We start from the raw sequence: 18,724 nt of genomic DNA on the forward strand, positions 1-18,724 counted from the left end.
AAAAATTTCCCCTCAAATGTGGAAAAAAACCCAAAATTGGTTTGTATGATGTCATTTGAAATAATTTGCAAAATAGTATTTGTAAAGATGTTTGTAACTGTATGCTTCTTATTTTGATACCCTTACTTTGCATTTACTTCATAAGTCTAATTTCGGGAGAATCACCCAAATGTGTGTTGGTAGTCTATGAACACAACCACAATGAAAAATATCCACTCACTCCTCCTTTTTAAATCCCCATTAAAACAGAGTAGTATTATTAGACATGCTGTTTTGATTCTCTCGTTAATGTGATGTCACAAAACCCCGCCCATGACAACTGACTGACTGGTTAATTTTACCCAAAAGCTTTTTTGAATGTGCGGCTAAATTGTCCCAGACTGTATTCACAGGAATCAGATTTATTTTTAACCGAAAGCAATTTGCATTTAAAGCAGCACCAAAGAGTTTTTTTACCTTAAAGTAACGTTTCCAAAAAAGTTTCAGTTGTTCATCCACTCGAAACAGGGTGAAAGGCACTTTCACATTCGCTTTGCAGCCCTCTATCGGCCAAAACCGCACTAAAGAAGTTTCCAACCGTTGGTTCGCTGTTCTGTAGTTCGAGTGAAAACTACAAAAACTTGCTTTACTGCAGACCAACAATCCAATCAGAGCCAGCTTTGCTGCAATAGGCTAAATTATTTATGACAGTGGTAATGGACAATTCCGCTTCCAACCTGTAGGTGGAGCAAATAGCAAAAACTCTTTAGTGTTGCTTTAAAGGTACACACATGAAAACAGCACTATTTTTGCTGCCTCCCATATAGGGGCATGCTATAACAAATGAACTTTGGGTGCATTTTGAGCTGAAACTTCACAGACACATTCTAGGCACACCTGATACTTATATTACACCTTGTAAAATGGGCATAATATTGGCATTTTAAGACAAAAGTAGTTTTTTTTAGATTCTGATGCAATTTGATTGTGTTAGTGTGTGAGATGTGGCTGTACCAGCAGTTATTGTCTGAAGTGTGATTAAGTTAAAACATTGAGAGATGATGAAGGGTGATTTTGTCAGGCAGTGGCGGCTTCTTCCGTGGGGCGCAAATTCAAAATATGTGTTCGGAGTGTCATGTGCGTTGCTCGTGTTTTCAAAATATGTGTTTGTTGCGTCATGTGAACCATGTGCATCACGTGTTTTGTCAAAATAAGTGACTGCTGGCTGCTGCACACGCGTCAAAACTGCTTATGATAAAAGAGACGTTCACAAAATACACGCAAGACACTCCCTTAAAAGCAAACTCTAATTACGCATGAGATTATGCGAGTATCTAGCAAACACGAGCGTCTCTTTTATCATAAACCCTTTAGACGCGTCAGCAGCAGGCACTTATTTTGACAAGACACGTGATGCACATAGGTTCACTTGATGCGCCGAACACATATTTGCTACATGCCTGTTGTGACGAACTTCGCATCGTGCGCCCGGCTGCCACTGTTGTCAGGTCCCATGTATTGTACTGATGGCTCACAGGCACCAAGGCCTTTACAGATCACCATTAGATGTTAATTCGTTTGATCATTAACCCATCACTGGGTCTGCAGGGGTTCGATGAGGGTCCTGGAAATTGTACTGATTTTACTGATATTGTGTCCACATTTATTTTGTCTTCCATTTGTCGCATAATCTTCACAAATTTACTATCTTAGATATGTAGCATTTTGACCATGCATATTGCACAAACATTGCACGTCTTCATACTGAAAATGTTCAGCCAGATATCAGAGAAAAATCTGAATGCAAGATCAGTCGCGGATTCCATCATTTACACATAATGACCGCAAAATGTGCTATCTTTTACTTGTTGTTCAGCTATCATTATAAATAATAACCTTCTTCTCAGCCCATTAGTCATTGAATCTTTGGTAAACACTGCAAGTTTATTGATTGTTGCAGAACAAAAAAACCTCACTCAGTCAATTTTTCATTAATTTAGTTTTGAACGTTCGAAGAAAAAAAATTTGAATCCACTTTGCTCGCCTGTGTGACCTCTTTAATTTCTAACTTAAAGGGTTATGCTTTCCAGCAATTATAGTTACCACCAATCCAGATTCATTGTGCTGACACAATTCTCTCATCCTCTTAAAGGTATGACAAAGACAGTTCTTGGTTAAACACATGGGTGAATTCTTTCACAGAGATTATTTAACATATTCTGTAATATTGTAGTTATCTGGGACCATTAGACCATTAGTTATTAATCCAACATAGCATGCAAAGTGTATTGCTGTCTGTTGGAAAAATCAGTTTCCCTGAATCCAGTTTGTCTTACTGTCCGATTTGTAAGTGAGAACATGTCCCCTTTGCTCTCTCTCTCTCTCTCTCTCTCTCTCTCTCTCTCTCTCTCTCTCTCTCTCTCTCTCTCTCTCATCAGGTATCTTGTTGTAATCGGTGTGGTGAGGGTCAGGGGTGTTTCTGACAGCTGGGAATTCTACTGTTGATTTAGTTTAGATTAGTTTGGAGCACAGCCAGCCCTGTTCAATCACAGCGTAATGCTTTTTCATTGTAAGTGACCTGCCCCTCTTGCCCCCTCTATACTGTACACAACACCGCCACCTCTGCATCTTTCAATGCTCGTCCTAAAACGCGATCGCCGGCAGTCTTCCTTCCTCACCGCTCCACACTAAGTGAAATAAATTCCCATTATGCATCACCCATGTGAGCACCAAGGCTCCATATATGCCAGTTATTTTAATGAATCGGTCAAATAACTCACAGTTTATTGCAGAAACAGTGTACTGGATCAAATGTCTCTTTAAGAAAAACATTTCCCACTTAGATTAGTTAGATCGGTTGAGTAAACACTTCAATCAAAACATGTTGCTAGAAAGCGAAAAAGAGTAAGTGAAAAGTAAAACAGAAAGTAGGACAGGAGTTCTGGTAGCAGGTGGTACGTGTGAACATTTCGTTTTCCGGCTGTAACCACAGAGTGCCTTTGTCTGGCATGGGCATAAGCACCAGAAGGCTGTGTGTGCATAAGCTTATACATGTGTGTATGTATGCATTTGTGTGTTTATCTGTGTGTGTGTGTGTGTGTGTGTGTGTGTGTGTAAGATCACTTAGACGTTGCATCTGTGGGATCAGAGGTTTGTTATTCTCAGTAAAGTTTTGCGGCGAGATGGGGAATTTTTTAAACATATCCCCAATGGTGCTGGGTGGCTGCCTGGATAAATATAGAAGTGTTGATGCGTGTCTCTCGCTCACACTCTCTCAACCTCACAAGCTTTTAATCAAAAGCAATCTGGAGGAGGAAAGTCGAAAAAGGAGAAAATATTTGGAATGTGCCAAGGTCTTTTGTGTTCCTTACTCCTGATTCTGTAGCTAAAGGAAATAGATGGGTTGGATGTGGATGTACAGGATGGTTATTTTATAAATGATGGTATTGTAAAGAATAGCAAGCATGTCCCTTTATGTTTTTCCCCCACATTTCCCGCAAAAGGTCATGTGATTACATCCTATACCCCGCCGCATGAAAATCCCAACCTCTGTTTTAACAACACCATCCATCTGTCAGCTAGCATTACTATTCATTGTTTCTGCACATTAATCCCTATGAGCACAACAGTTTTGTTTCCGTCCACAAAATTTCATCTCTCTTTTTTTAGTCTACACCTCCTCCTGCCTACATTATTCAATTTGTCTATCAGACCTGAGTCACATATCGCCTCTGTGAGATTAGCTTGTTTCAGAGCACCTCAGGTTTTATTTTCGGTTGCCGCATAATGAAGGAATTTCCTGAAAGAATTTGTCATAATTTACCCACCCCCATGTCTTTCTTACAAAGTTGTTTAACCTTCAGAAATGTCTACTTTTCTGATATATGGGAAATGCTTTTGGTGACAACATTTTTCAAGGCATCTATAGCTTTGTTGATCTAGTGACGTAGTAATTTTCCAGCTAATTTCATTTGTATTAAATTAAATTTTATTAAATTAAACCTTTGTTAGATTTTGTACCTTTGTTAGACTTTAAACATGTAGTTTCTCCTGTTTCCGGGCAGGTAATGTGGGTATGTAACAAGTGCCGTAGGCAACAGGACATGCTCACTAAATCAGGAGAATGGTTTTCCAAGTCTGCAGAGCTAGGGTCAGCATTGAGTGAGCCGGCCATGTGTGGAGACCCCGCTGCTGAGAAGAAGTTGCGCTCTCGGTCTCAAAACCCTCTCGGCTCTTCCGTTTCTACTGTCCATGACACCCAGTCACCTGCCCCGACTAACCCTATTAAAGGCCTCTCTACTGGAATAGCTGATGCGCTGTCATCCCGCTCACGCAGTGAGCCACCGCAAGACAGGTACACTTTAAACTTTCTTTGTCAATACTGTATCTGTATTACAGGAAAATTCTCTTTGTTAAGCTCTGTGATTGATTCCTAGAAAAAAGCCACCAGCAGCCTCCGACCAAAATGGCAAACCAGGGCCAAGAGGTGAAAGACGGCGAGGCGTATCCAAAGTCCAGTCCCAGGCTTCCGAAGATAGGCAGTCTGGAGAAAATCGAAGGGAAAGTCGAAGACTGGTGAAGGCTCGATCTCAGGAGCACGGCGATGCTGACAAGGGAAGGGTTGTGCTCAGGAGAGCTGAGGGGCAACCGAGAACACCCAGGGAAAAATGCAGGAGTGATCCAAATGCCCTACATCATCCATCCAAGCTTCAACCAACGGAGCCTGATGGACGTCCGCAGCCCAAGCCAAGGGAAGCAGGGCAGATGGGACAGGAGAACAGGGTTGCACGAAAATGGGCGGATGGGCGACAGGCCTCGTTGGATGGCCAGCAACAGGCCTATATGCCAGAGAGGACCGTGGGGGGTACAGGTAACCAGGGCGGGCCTGCCGTGCAGGGTCCTCCCTCTAAAATGAACCACACCCCACAGCCACCCGCTCCGGGGTTCCGGGTGGGCCCCGCCATGCCTGTTGGCCCACCTGAGCTCAGGGAGCCCCAGGAATGGGACAGAAAGTTGCAGCCGAGCCACCTGGACCCCGGCTCGGCTGGACTGTTGCGCAAATCGAAGCGTCAAAAAACTGAGAGCATGCTCCGCAATGATTCACTTAGCTCCGACCAATCAGAGTCTTTACGACCACCTCCGCCCCGGCCCTACAAGAGCAAACGGGGCGGCGGGAACAAGAGGCAGATGTCCGTCAGCAGCTCAGAGGAAGAAGGCGGTTCGACACCGGAGTATACCAGCTGTGAGGATGTGGAGATTGAGAGCGTAAGCGAGCGAGGGGGGTCAGGTAAATATCGCATTTTAATTCTTTTATTTACATAAACATCATCAATAGAGGTTTCCACACTTCTGTGTTTGTTAAAGGAAAACTTTACAACATTTGATCCTTTATCAATAGCAGTAACCATAAGCTGAATATAATCAGTGATTTATATAAGAAAATGGATCAGAAATGACGGCCAAGTGTTTGCATAACTGAGAGACTTTTCCCCTGTGACATATATGAATAAATAAACTGTATATAAAAATACAATTACAGTATGTTCAATTACTTGGTATATATATATTTACAAAATATAAACCATTTCTTGACTGTTTGACAAAACTGGTATGAAAGCCTGGAGTGTTTTTTTGTGTTTGGGGAGGGGTTATTCACGTGACACAAGCTGTAAATCTGGCAAAGTGACTGAACGCAGACTTAAAAGGTCAGTGTATTAACACAAGCAAGAGGTAAATGTAAACATTGTAGGGTGAACAGGAGAAAAGGAATGAGAGAGTGAAGAGAAGAACAGCAGAACACAAGCTCACTCTTATCAGTGCAACAGCAAGCAATCAACTTCAGCAATCTCACCTGAATCTTCTTTCTAAAGCACAGATAAACAGTAAGTAAATCAATGTAATACTGGCCTTTAATAATATTAATGATAATGCTAAACAATATTAGCGATATATGAATTTGTTGGACCAGATTTCTGGTAAATGATAAGTAAATTATCTGGTAAAGCGGTAAATTATGGAGATGTGGGGGTACCTAAAATTAAAATACCATGTTCAAAAACATTGTTCTAATTTATTTAAAAAGAACCAAATTTTGTAAACTTTTTATCGTAATGGATTTATAATTTAAACATAGTTTTACATATAACTTAATTATTTAGTAGCTTAACGAATGTTGTACACTCTAAAAAACAAACGGTGCTATATAGCACCAAAACAGTTGCTTTGGATCGTAACGATAGAAGAACCATTTTTAGTGCCATATAGCACCGGTGAAGAACCAGTGAAGCACCAGTGAAGCACCTGTGTAGAACCATATAGTGCTATGTAGAACCATATGTGGTGCTATATGGCCCCTATATGGTTCTACACTGGTGCTTCACTGGTGCTTCACTGGTGCTTCACTGGTTCTTCACCGGTGCTATATGGCACTAAAATGGTTCTTCTATCGTTACGATCCAAAGCAATTGTTTTGGTTCTATATAGCACCGTTTGTTTTTTTAGAGTGTAGCTTATTATTATTAAGAATTATATTTTGGTAGCTAATGTATATGGTATATGGTGGTCATGCAGTGATGTAGTGATGAGAACTTGATGAGACTTAAAAGAAAAGTTAAGTTAAAATCTAAAGGAAATATCCCACACAGGCAGGGACGGATTAACGCACGGACCTGTTGGGCACTGGACCAGCAGGGGGCGCTGACAAATTTACTGTGTATATATATATATATACAGTATATATGCATATATAGTTAGCATATAAGTGACATACAGGGCTCGCAAAATCGCTAGCCCGGCGTCCCGGGGCTATTGTGCCTTGCATTCGGGCTACCAAAATGCATCTCCGGCATGCCTGTCGGGCTATTTTGATTTATAGGGAGGAAAATATATTTAAAAGCTTATGCATTCTTTATTATGTAATTCAAGAATTTAGTATTTAAATAGCGCTTGAACGCGCGGTTGCGATACTGTACAGAAAGAAAACAGTACTGATTTGCTCAAAATTTCCTTGTTTCCAACATTGTCCTGTCAGTCATTACTATCCTGATGCAAAAAATGAAATATCCCGCAGCAAGATATAGATTGCATGTGCAGTGAAAAGAATTATATAGGCCTATGTGTGTACAGTATATGTGCCTCCGTGCCGAACACCATGTAGAACTCGCCGTAAAAGCGACCGCCTCTATTTTTGATGATAAAAATTATCCAATCTGTAACTAAAAAAAAAAACATTTTATGATCCAAACTGTGAGATTTGTGATCCATTGAACCACTAAATGGTGAGCATATCCTGTGTAGATGAGCAGGAACAGTTGCCTTGCATGGAAATCCAGATTTTTTGTTTGTAAAAAAACAACAGCATCAAAACAACAACAAATATAGCAGAGCAAACATTTTGGTCAGTGGTCCTATAGACTTTGTATTGTTAAAATTTAGCCCGTGGTGAAAGCTAATTGAGGAACCCTGTGCTTTGCCCTCATCGAGTGCCATTTTCTTATCTATAAACTTCATATTCTGAATCTGAAATATTAACTGAAGTCACAGATATTTCAGTTCAGTTAGAAGCCAATATTTGTGTTGATGATTCTAATTTTATTTTTTTTATGTGTTATTTGTGCTAGATGTTTTTTTTTCTCAATATTCAACATTAAAAGTAATGTCTCTTTTATTTGGGCTACCTGCATTCATTTCGGGCTACCAAAAACTGAAGAGTGCCTGCCCGAAGGGCTACCAGGGATTTTGAAATTTTGCGAGCCCTACACTATGTCTTATTTGCATTTTGATTAAACTGACACTTTAAAATGTCTTCATCTCTGAACTTGCACCAACTATATTTTAATACAACTGAATGCCTAAAAAAGTTTTTTCATTTGAATATTCTCTGCTTCTGTTGTCAGACAACCAAACAAGTGTGAAATAGTGACTGAACGTGACCCATTAAAACATGTTTTTAAATAATTTTAATTAAGATCAAATTACAAATAATATTACAGTACTCAACCATCCAGTTTGGCTTTGCCGGTACCATTACTGAAGCAAAGCAACTGATTTCAGGTCTTCTGTCAAAGTCTGTTCCCCCTTTTCCTTTAGTGTAGCGTTTCTAAAAGCGTTTTCCTCACAGCATGTTTTATTTAAAAAGACTAAAGATTTGAATGGTTTATAAAAAAGCAACAATTTCATGTATTCTATAATATAAATATTTCATACTTTTTCCAGGTTTCTATTAGGGTATTTATTTTAACCCTATAGCATGTCTTTTTCTTTTTGTCTTTACTGTTTGTTTTAAAATTATGTTTACATACTATATAAATTATATATAAATATAGCACACACACATACACCGTCAAAAAAAAGGTTTAAAATTGTACCTTTTCTGTCACTGGGGTGGTACCCTCAAAGGTTCAGTTTTGTGCCTTTAATGGGTATACAACACATTGAAGTGTTGTACCTTTTGGGGTACAATATTATACCTTAAGGACCTATTTTGTACATTTAAAGGTACAGTTAAATGTTTTGTACCACTAACATTTATCTGGTACAAAACAGGGCCCGGTTCCCCAAAACGTTCTTATCGCTAAGTAGTTCTTAACCTATTCCTTAACCTCTCTCTTAACTCTATGGCACGATTCCCAAAACGTTCGTACGCTAAGTATATCTTCTGTAAGTCACACTTTCGTAAGGTTGGTCTGGACCATTCGTAAGCTCTCTCTTAGCGTTGTTTGAGCCTAAAACGCTATCGCCGCAGTCTTTAGAAATCAGCGCAGCGCAGTACAAGTCAAACTATGGTATGCTGACAATGATTTTATGTTATGGACATTTTTAAGAAAAATGTTTGCAATGGATACAGGACTATTTATGCAGTTGACTTTATTTGGTATCAGAACTAATGAATCAAAGACGGCGCCGGTGTTTGTTCCTCATTGAAGTCTGTTCCCTCTATGTTTATTGCGTTTTCATCACCTTACATTTATAATTTATTTAGAAAGATTAAAGATTTCAATTGGTTATACTAAAAAGCAATAATATCATGTATTCTATTATACAATTTATTAAATATTTCATATTTGACAGTTTTATGTCTTTTAACATAAAACTGTCAAATATGAAATATTTAATAAATATTTTATTAAATATTTTATTAAATATACATCTCAGTAGCCATTAAAACTTTCAATGTATATAAAGAATAAACGTATCATGTGATAAAAATGCTATAAAAACACTACACTAAAGGGAAACATAACAGACTTCCACACAACACCGGCCGCGTAACTGTTTAATCCATGCCAATTTTTTTATTCGTCAACCCTTAAACCTTTTGACATTTTGCCTGACGTGGCTAAATAAAAAACCGCCTTCCAAGACAACTCATTATGGAGCTGCTAGATCTTCTCAGACCATATTCTCTATCTAACTAGGTTGCTTTTTATTGAAAACATTAATGGTAAGCAATACCGCATTAAACAGAAATACTGCAGCTGCTTGCCAATCAATTCTGATTGTTAAGTACCTTAACATTTGTATAAAAGTGTATTACATATTTTTTTTAAAGTCAAAACCCATGTCAAGAAGCGGCACAAGTGGCACAACGGGATAAGGAGGGTGGATAAATAGCGAGGGATACCCTGTTCGTCTACCCGTATTACTGACAATTTGATAATTTAATTAATAGTTTATATTTTACGGATAACTTAAACTATGTTAAAATAAATGTGACTGGAATAATTTGAGTAATGTTCCATTTGTATAAAACGTGTTGTCTTTCTTAACGTCGTAATGCACCTTCGCGTGAAGTGGAAAATCGATCCCTGAATGATCGATCGCAAATAATTCAGCACCTTTACTTGTACGTACTTGTACGTACCATTGTACGTCGTACTTAGAGGCAGCGTGTTAAGAAGATTCCTAAGAGACACTTCGGGGAACACACTTAGGAACATCAACAACTTTGGTAAGATATATCTTTTTGAGTCTTCTTAGCACGCTAAGAGTGAACGTTATCGGGGAACCGGGCCCTGGTCCTTAAGGTATAATATTGTACCCCAAAAGGAACAACATTTCAATGTGTTGTATACCCATAAAAGGTACAAAACTGAACCTTTGAGGGTACCACCCCAGTGACAGAAAAGGTACAATTTTAAACCTTTTTTTCTGACAGTGTAATGTGAAGTAAACTGTGCATATTAATTTGTATGTTAACACAATTTTAAAACAAACAAGTAGGCTATAAATATAAAAATATCCTGTATATATGGTAAAGGCGCAACACTGTTGACCAATCCATCACAAGACAAACAATAATGCATTTTTACCCTGAGACACCTATTTAATATTAATGCATGCATGCATGCAAACCTATGGCTTTTATGATTTATACATGTTGCGGTTGTTCATTGGTTGTGCTGGGTTTTTCTTTGGATTACAGTACAACTTCTAAGAGTGAAAGTTGAATTTGTTTGAATTTTAGAGTTTTGGGTTTTCTTTGTAGGACAACTTAAAGCTTATAGGTTCCTTGACATAAATTGAAGGCCAACGTCATGGAAAGCATTGAGCCCCTGTGCGTGCGTGTTTGCTCAAGCTGTGTCTGTGTCATCATTGCTTCGTCTGTCTAGGGACTAAATGGAGCTCTTAAGCATCGTGCAAACACACATTCACGAACACAGAGGCAACATTAATTCCCTTCCTCTCTGCTGTGCTGCAGGTGGGGGAAAGAGGAGAACATATTTTAGAAGAAGGCTGCAGGTGTCTCTCTGGAGCACAATATGCAATAAGCTGAATCTGTGAATGTAAACAGATCTGATTTAGATGTGTTTAGCAGGAGCTACTGTACTGTCAATTGCTTAGATGCTCAGCATACTGTACTGTACAAACCATAAGAACTTGTGTGTGTTTTATAGGGGACTGGGAGTGCTGTCAACTAGACCCCACTGCGTGGCATGTAAGTTGTTTTTGTCGTGTATTTTAAACAGCCCTATTAAGGTCAATGTGAATTACCGTTCCCATCCATTTTATTTCTATAAAGTGATGAAACTTTGTTATTTTATTTTTTTTAAATAACAAATACAAATGTTTTTGAGGGATAAACATGTACTGGTCAGTGCCGGCCGGTGACTTCTTTTTTCGAGGGCGCTCGATGCAAAGTTCGCCACAACATGTATGTAGCCCGTCATGTGTGTGGTCCCTTATTTATAAATATGTGTTCTGTGCGTCGAGAGATCCTGTGTGCATCATGTGTCTTTTCAAAATAAGTGCCTGCTGCAGATGCATCTAAAAGGTTCATGATAAAAGAGACGCTCGCGTTTGCCAGATATTCGCATAATTTCATCCGTCATCAGAGTTTACTGTTAAGGGAGTGTCTTGCGTGTATTTTGTGAATGTGAGCATCTCTTTTATCATAAATGGTTTTGACGCGTGTGCAGCAGGCACTTATTTTGACAAAACACGTGATGCACATGGGTCACATCACATGACGCAACAAACACATATTTTGAAAACGCAAGGAACACACATGACACTTATTTTGGATTTCCGCCCCTCGGATGAGCAGTCACGAGCCGCCACGGGCACGGATTAATTATTCACAATACGACTGGGAATGTGCATAGTACTAGTAGGTGATTCTGAATTTGCTCAAAATGTTTTTGTTGTGTGTGTGTGTGTGTGCTGTAAAGGTAAGGGTTAGATGTAATGGGATGGTTCTTTCTCTGATGTGATTAATCTCCAACTTGTTCTCTTCAGCCACCAGTTACATGGCAGCCCTCCAAAGAAGGTGATCATTTAATTGGCCGAATCACATTGAGTAAAAAAGGAGCCATGCCAAAGGAGGCCGGGGCTCTGCTGGGGCTAAAGGTGAGAGGAGAACCACATACATACATCAAACACCACATTTCTTCCCTTATCTGTTTGCATAGCCACTAGCTATACCATATAATGAACTTAAACTTAAACTGAAAAAAAGCAAAATATCTCTATTAAAGATAAGTTGCTAAGAAGACTGTGTAATATAACACAATGCTATGCAAGAGACCCGCGTTCAAGTCTTTCATACGGCATAGTTACTGTACATTTTAATATACTAGGTTTGTGATTTTACTAGTTGGAGAGAGTGATATCTGATGCTCATGCCAGGATCCACCCCTGCAACCAAGTGGACCAGCTTGGCAATTTCTAAAATTGGTTTCGACAACCAGCTCATTAGAAAATCCCTAATTCTGTCTGTCTGTGTGTGTGGACATGACACTATTGTACAGCACCTGAATTGGAGAACCAAAAAAGCTCAACTTTTGTGTTTACTTGTAACCTATACAAGTATAAGTCATATATATATATAGTAGACCTTACCCTCCTTTAAAGGGCACATATTATGCCCATTTTTACAAGATGTGATACAAGTTTCAGGGGTACCTAGAATGTGTCTGTAACGCTTTATCTCATAGTACCCCATAGATCATTTTTATGACACGTCCAAAATGCCCCTATTTGGGCAGGAGCAAAAAAGTGCTCTTTTCATGTCTGTACCTTTAAATGCAAATGAGCTACTGCTCCCCACTCCCTAACCAACATACGGTGAGCCTGGTTAAAAATAGATCTGAATCCTGTGAATACAGTCTGAGACAATAGTATATTTAGCCGCTTTAGAGCTAGTGTCTAAAAACACAATTGGAAAAGCTTTTGGGTAAAATTAACCAGTCAGTTTTTGGCTGTGGGCGGGGCTTTGTTTGTCTGACATCACATTAACAAGAGAATCAAAACAGCCTAATGAGACTGCTCTGGTTAAATGGGGATTTAAAAAAGGAGAAGGTAAACTTTTTTTACTGTAGGGTTGTTGTGTTTACACACTTCCGACACACATTCATGTCTACAACCCTGTGAAAGTGAATTTTGCTTAAAAATTTTGTGTGGTTTCAGGTGGTGGGAGGGAAGATTACAGAAACTGGAAGACTTGGGGCCTTCATCACCAAAGTCAAGAAAGGAAGTCTAGCTGATGTGGTTGGACATCTGCGAGCCGGTGAGTCCCGCAGTTGCACACTTTCAGTTAAAACCAATTGGCAAATGTTACATCACATAATTAATATTCATAGGGTGATCCCCAGTATTCTTAATCTGGCAACACACTTGTTCCCTGTTTGTAGGTGATGAGGTGCTTCAGTGGAATGGTAAATCATTACCAGGATTAACCAAGAAGGAAGTTTACAATATTATTCTGGATTCCCAAACAGCAACACAAGTTGAATTAATAGTTTCAAGGCCAATAGGGTAAGTCACCCACCCTTATACAGTAAGGTATCTGACTCCTAGTGTGTAATAGCCGACAGCAAAGCAGCCCAAGGGTTTATAAAGCACAGACATTTATCCCAATCAAAATGATGTCCATTCATTCAAGAGACTGAAGAGACCTGAGGCAGTGCTATAGCTGTGAAATAGATGTTTAACTGATCTCTGCATTGTGTTTAGTTTTCACTGTAAGCCATTACCTCTCTGTCTCTGTTCTCCTGTCTCTTTAAAAAAGATGTATTCATTGATTTTTCTCTAAACTCTTGTGAAAGGGTATAAATCTTACCAGTAAGTAAAACAAGTTTAAGAAGTGGTCATCCCTGACTGCTCTTCTCATTTACTTTGGTCAGCTGTCCCTAAAGCTCACAAAAAGTGGAGCTTGTGAGGTACACGCCTCCCAACTGCTACCTCTGTGTAATGCACTTTGACTAGCTGTCACATTTTGTGTGTGTGTGTGTCGTGATTGAAGGTTTTATATGTTTTAACTAATGAATATGTTGTCTTTTTGTTGCAGTGATATACCACGAATACCAGAAACATCACATCCTCCATTAGAATCCAGTATGTATTGAATCAAATGTGATTAGGCATACAGTAATACAGGGAAATTGAATTTAATTGCAAACAGATATTTTCAATATATGAAATTACAATATTGACTAAACAAATAAACTGAACAATAAGCAAAATATAGGGTTTCAGGGCCAATTGAGTAAGTCGTATTACTTTGAAATGCACCCACCCTTATACAGTAATATATCTGACTCAGCATTAAATAGCCAACTGAAACAGCAAAGCAGCTCTCATAAGCATTCATGTTTGATCCCAGAATTTTTTTTGGGGGTCAACTGCTACTTTAAATGTGCATGCATTGCATTTTTACATGCAAACATTATTTTAATAACAATTGATGGTTTCTTTTTCTCTGTAAGCGGGTTCAAGTTCCTTCGAATCACAGAAAATGGAAAGACCATCTATATCTGTCCTGTCCCCATCCAGCCCAAGTGGTCTTAGAGATGCCCCTCAGCTACTGCCTGGTCAGCTGTCGGTTAGTACAGCTACACAAAAACAATTTGTGTCCCCTACCAAGTGTTTGTTTCCACAGGGTGTTTATATTCTATGTATGCAATTATGTCTTGCAGGTGAAGATGTGGTATGATAAGGTAGGCCATCAGCTGATAGTGAATGTACTACAGGCCATAGACCTGCCGCCTAGACAGGATGGACGTCACAGAAACCCCTATGTCAAAATGTACTTCCTGCCTGATAGAAGGTATTCCAACAAATTTGTCAATTATTAATAGATATAGGCTGTTTTTAAAGGCAATTTTTATACTAACTCTTTCCCCACCATTGACAAGTTATCTTGTCAATTAAGAGAAAACACTTCCCTGCCAATGATGAGAATTTCCGGCTTTCTGCAATACAGCTATTATCCAATTTCGCAACTTTTACAACCCGGAAGTAATGCCTCACATGAAAGAGAAAGAACTCTGTGTCTGTTTTAAAGATCGCTCTGCATCTGATCTCTAACAAAAGACATTCGCAAAAATGGAATTATCTCAGCTTTTTACTCAAAATTTGGTGTTTTTGAAGAAACCTACCCATATTTGAGAGGTGATAAAAAGAGAACTAATGACAGAATTTAAAGCAGAGGGTCTGTTGTTTCATTTAATTTATTGTATTTAGTGGTGCCCGGGGCCCGCTTTTATGAAATATTTGGCCCACCCCAACCCGCCCCACACCAATGTATCAATTTTTACCACGTAGGCCTACATAATTCAAACTTATCAAAGAACCTAATAAAATATGAAAAAATATATATTCCCAAATATTGTAAATAGGCTATAGGGAACTGGATGCAACATACAGTACATGTTTTTTTTATTTTGTTTTTAATGACCCGCCTCAACACGCCCCGCAATAAAGTTGCAATTTCTTTACCCTCCCCAACCCGACCCGCGGGTTACGAGACGACCCGTGCATCACTAAATGTATGTTTATATATTAAAGGAGGACATTTTCTTGAAGGCATTAAACTTTTGTGAAAATGTGAAAAATGCTTGCGCTGGCTGGCAACTTTTTTTAAAAAAGCTGGTGGGGAAAGTGCTAATCACCTTTAATTTTACTTAAATTGTGTCTACAAATAAATGGCACCCTTAACACCCAGCAATACTATAGCAGAATTGTCCATTTAGCAGAAAGTAAACGTGTTCACATTAATTCATTTTCATTATTTAGTGATAAAAGCAAAAGACGGACGAAGACAGTTAAGAAAAGTCTGGAGCCCAAGTGGAACCAGACGTTCGTTTATTCTTACGTGCACCGGCGGGATTTCAGGGAGCACATGCTAGAGATAACTGTGTGGGACCAACCCAGAATCCAAGAGGAGGAGAGTGACTTCCTGGGAGAAGTGGGTTGCATGTGTTGCCATTTTCCATTACTTCACAACATAAATTGATCTCTAAAATTTGATATTTTAAATATAAAATACCTTAATAATAGTCAGTGAATTAGTTTGTCAATGACATTAATGAATTAGTCTGACAATTCCTGTGACTGTAGATCCTGATTGAGCTGGAGACTGCCCTACTGGATGATAAACCTCACTGGTACAAACTGCAGACCCATGATGTCTCCTCCATTCCTCTGCCACACCCATCGCCATACCTGCCCCGACGACACACCCACAATGACACGCCGACCAAAAAGCTGCAACGTAAGTGAAGGGTGTTGCTGGTGGTGTGATTGTGTCAGGTTTGGTCACAGAATGTCGGGAATGAGTTGTGCCTACTCACAGCACTGTTGTTATTTGTGCTTTTTTAGCGCATGACCTAACAAGCTCATAAAAGATGATCTGTGTTTTTACTGGGCTCAGTTCCCCAGCTTTTAGACTAAAAATGCTAAATGGAGAATTTAAATTACAGATTAGGTTAGGAAGAAAAAAAATAGATGCTACTTTTTAGGTTTGCTAAGACTGAAGTCACAAATAGTCCTAAAATACCTGAAAGAATTAATAAGCAAAATATTTCAACCCAGATCTGAATTTTGCCCGTCAAAGATGGCAAACACAGGGTTAAATCCCAAAATAAAGTTATTTTTTAGGACACATTTTGAGCTAAACTATTCCGTTGGGGATCCTAGTTGGGTTTTTACTCTATTGGGATCATTTTATTTCATAAATGGGCTTATTTTTTCTGAGGTATATTTATTTATACTTTACTGTAAAATACTTCTGATATACCACATTATAAATATGCATGCAATAATATGCATGCAATAATAATTTAAATTCACCTCACAATCAATGAAAATCCAAGAGCTTATACCTGCTGTAAAAGTGCTGACTCCATCTTGATGACCATCCAAAAATGGGTACATTGATTTAAATGTCGGTGAAAATATGCCAGCCACTAACCGAACGGCTGGGTTACATAAAACTACCCAAAAATAACCCAGATAAATGACACAAAATGCTCAATCCAGTATTTTTGTATAGAGTATTTTGGCCATGTAAAACCTTTGTCTGTTTTTCCTATATGTTTGTGCGGAGGTATGTTTTTGACCAATGTTGCTTTTCAGTTAGAGTGTAGGAGTGTAGCCCATGGGTACATACGCAACAGGCTAAGTTATTTCTGTATGCCCTTATACGTGGTTTGCTGTGGCTCAACTCCAAGTGTTTTGTGTGCAGTCGTTTACGTCTGTATCTCTGTGTCTGTCTGTCTCTCTACCTGTACATCTATCCCTGTGTGTATGTGTCTGTGCAGGCTCGCAGCGTATTACAGAAACAGATTATGATGATGCTATTGGCATAGTCGCCACAGGTGGGTGGGAGGGGCCAAGGCACTGGCAACCTTGGCACTTCTCTGTGCTTTGTGCAGTAGAAAACCTCAAAAGAGAGAAGCAACCAATAGCTGACTTTCCTGGCCTTTGGAAGTCACCGCTGTTGACCTGGAGACAACGCACCTGTCATTGCCATTATGCATCTGTATTATTCATTCATCCCATGTTCTAATGGACAAATTAAGACGGGGTTATATACAAAAATATGAGAAACATCATTGACTATTCTGAGTGTTCTGTCTCCAGTGCTTTTCTCTGTAGTGTAGTAGAGTAGACCTGACATGAACAAACACAATAACGCATGCATGATAAAGATGGGAAAGTAGGAGAATATATGAATAGGAGAACTGCTTTCTTTCTGTTGTACTATATATTTTATTTTTCGCCTCTGCATGGTAGAAGTTAGAATATGACATGTCTTTGTGGTAAACTACCTTGATTTCATTCTCCAAACCATATATAGTTATACTGTATACATACAATATATGTTTTTGACACGTACTGTATTGCCCCCCATTCTCCTGATTCCATTAACATAATTTTCATCAATTCATACTTTAACTCAAAGCAACTTTAAAATTAAATTTTTAAAAACAAGCAATTCATCATAAATGGACCAACAATAGCAGTGAAGTTGTGCTTAAAAGTTTTTATGTGCACAAACCTCAACTTTTTAACACAACAACTAAAAGCACTCAATATATAATATTGTGCTATTATTACATTGTTATTTTTGTAACCAGTGTGTTGTAAACAAAACTTTTGCATGGCTTTGCAGGAGCAAAAACTGTCAGAGACCCCCCCAAAAATTATATTTTTCATCATGCATTCATCCTCATGTTATCTGAAGGATTCATGGTGGAATTTTCTAGAAAACTTGTGATCTCCGTTTGTGAACCTAAGATGGGGAAGATTTTTTTTACTGATTTTCTGTGGTTTCTATCCACACATTTGTCACAAATGAGGTATTATTTGAAAAGGGAGAATGAACAAGGTATTTTGGTGTTCTGGCATGTTTTGTTATACATTATCTTACTCCTTGTGTCAACATGGGGAAAGTTGTTCGGCAGGCTGAATGACCACAATAACAGTGCATTTGTATTTACCAGACCTGCCTCCCAGTTTTGTTTTTACATTTTTGTGTGTTTTTACAGCTGTAGAAAACCGATCAAGAGAAAGAGAGAGAGGTCGAACAACAACTTTAGAGGTTCCTGATCAGCAGAGGCCAACTCAGTATCGCTCGCGGTCAGTGTCCCCAAAAAGAGAAGAAGAAAGCAGGGCTCGGTCCCGTCCACCCAATGTTCCTGCACAGAGGTATGGCAAAGCATGGCATCTACTGTACTCTACTTGCTGTTCAGACAAAAAAAATTAACCATTTCATACCACATCATAATTCAATCAAGTGCAAGTCTAGTACTAACATAGAGAGATCAGCAAAAATGTAACCTGTTAAGAGCAATAATCTCAAGAAGAGGGTCCATTTGAAGAATAACAAATCTGTTACGTTCATTTCTTAAAGGGATAGTTCACCCAAAAGATCCTTATGTTGTTCTAAACCTGTATGAATATTTTTCTTTTGATTAACACAAAAGAAGATATCTTGATAAATGATGGTATGCACACAGCTTAT

The 18,724-nt window shown here is 38.8% G+C and overlaps 1 protein-coding gene across 22 annotated transcripts in view; it reads left to right on the forward strand.

The window, feature by feature from the left end:
- rims1a (regulating synaptic membrane exocytosis 1a) overlaps positions 1-18,724 on the forward strand; it is an 81,038-nt gene that overhangs the window by 31,679 nt on the left and 30,635 nt on the right. For 21 of the 22 annotated variants that reach the window (XR_010547021.2, XM_065296656.2, XM_065296660.2 and 18 more), the window contains 12 exons: positions 4,044-4,333; positions 4,416-5,266; positions 10,875-10,915; positions 11,716-11,826; positions 12,886-12,985; positions 13,110-13,233; positions 13,766-13,812; positions 14,184-14,299; positions 14,394-14,524; positions 15,493-15,664; positions 15,817-15,970; positions 18,249-18,408. Coding sequence is in view for 21 of the 22 variants with exons in the window: in XM_065296656.2 (XP_065152728.1) it covers positions 4,044-4,333; positions 4,416-5,266; positions 10,875-10,915; positions 11,716-11,826; positions 12,886-12,985; positions 13,110-13,233; positions 13,766-13,812; positions 14,184-14,299; positions 14,394-14,524; positions 15,493-15,664; positions 15,817-15,970; positions 18,249-18,408 (2,297 nt within the window). In the remaining variant the exon portion in view is untranslated. Of the gene's footprint in view, positions 1-4,043; positions 4,334-4,415; positions 5,267-5,288; positions 5,862-10,874; positions 10,916-11,715; positions 11,827-12,885; positions 12,986-13,109; positions 13,234-13,765; positions 13,813-14,183; positions 14,300-14,393; positions 14,525-15,492; positions 15,665-15,816; positions 15,971-18,248; positions 18,409-18,724 lie in introns of those variants that run through there. The other variant, XM_065296676.2, reaches the window with a different exon arrangement.

The sequence above is a fragment of the Paramisgurnus dabryanus genome, chromosome 20, assembly GCF_030506205.2.
Source record: "Paramisgurnus dabryanus chromosome 20, PD_genome_1.1, whole genome shotgun sequence".
NCBI lineage: Eukaryota > Metazoa > Chordata > Actinopteri > Cypriniformes > Cobitidae > Paramisgurnus > Paramisgurnus dabryanus.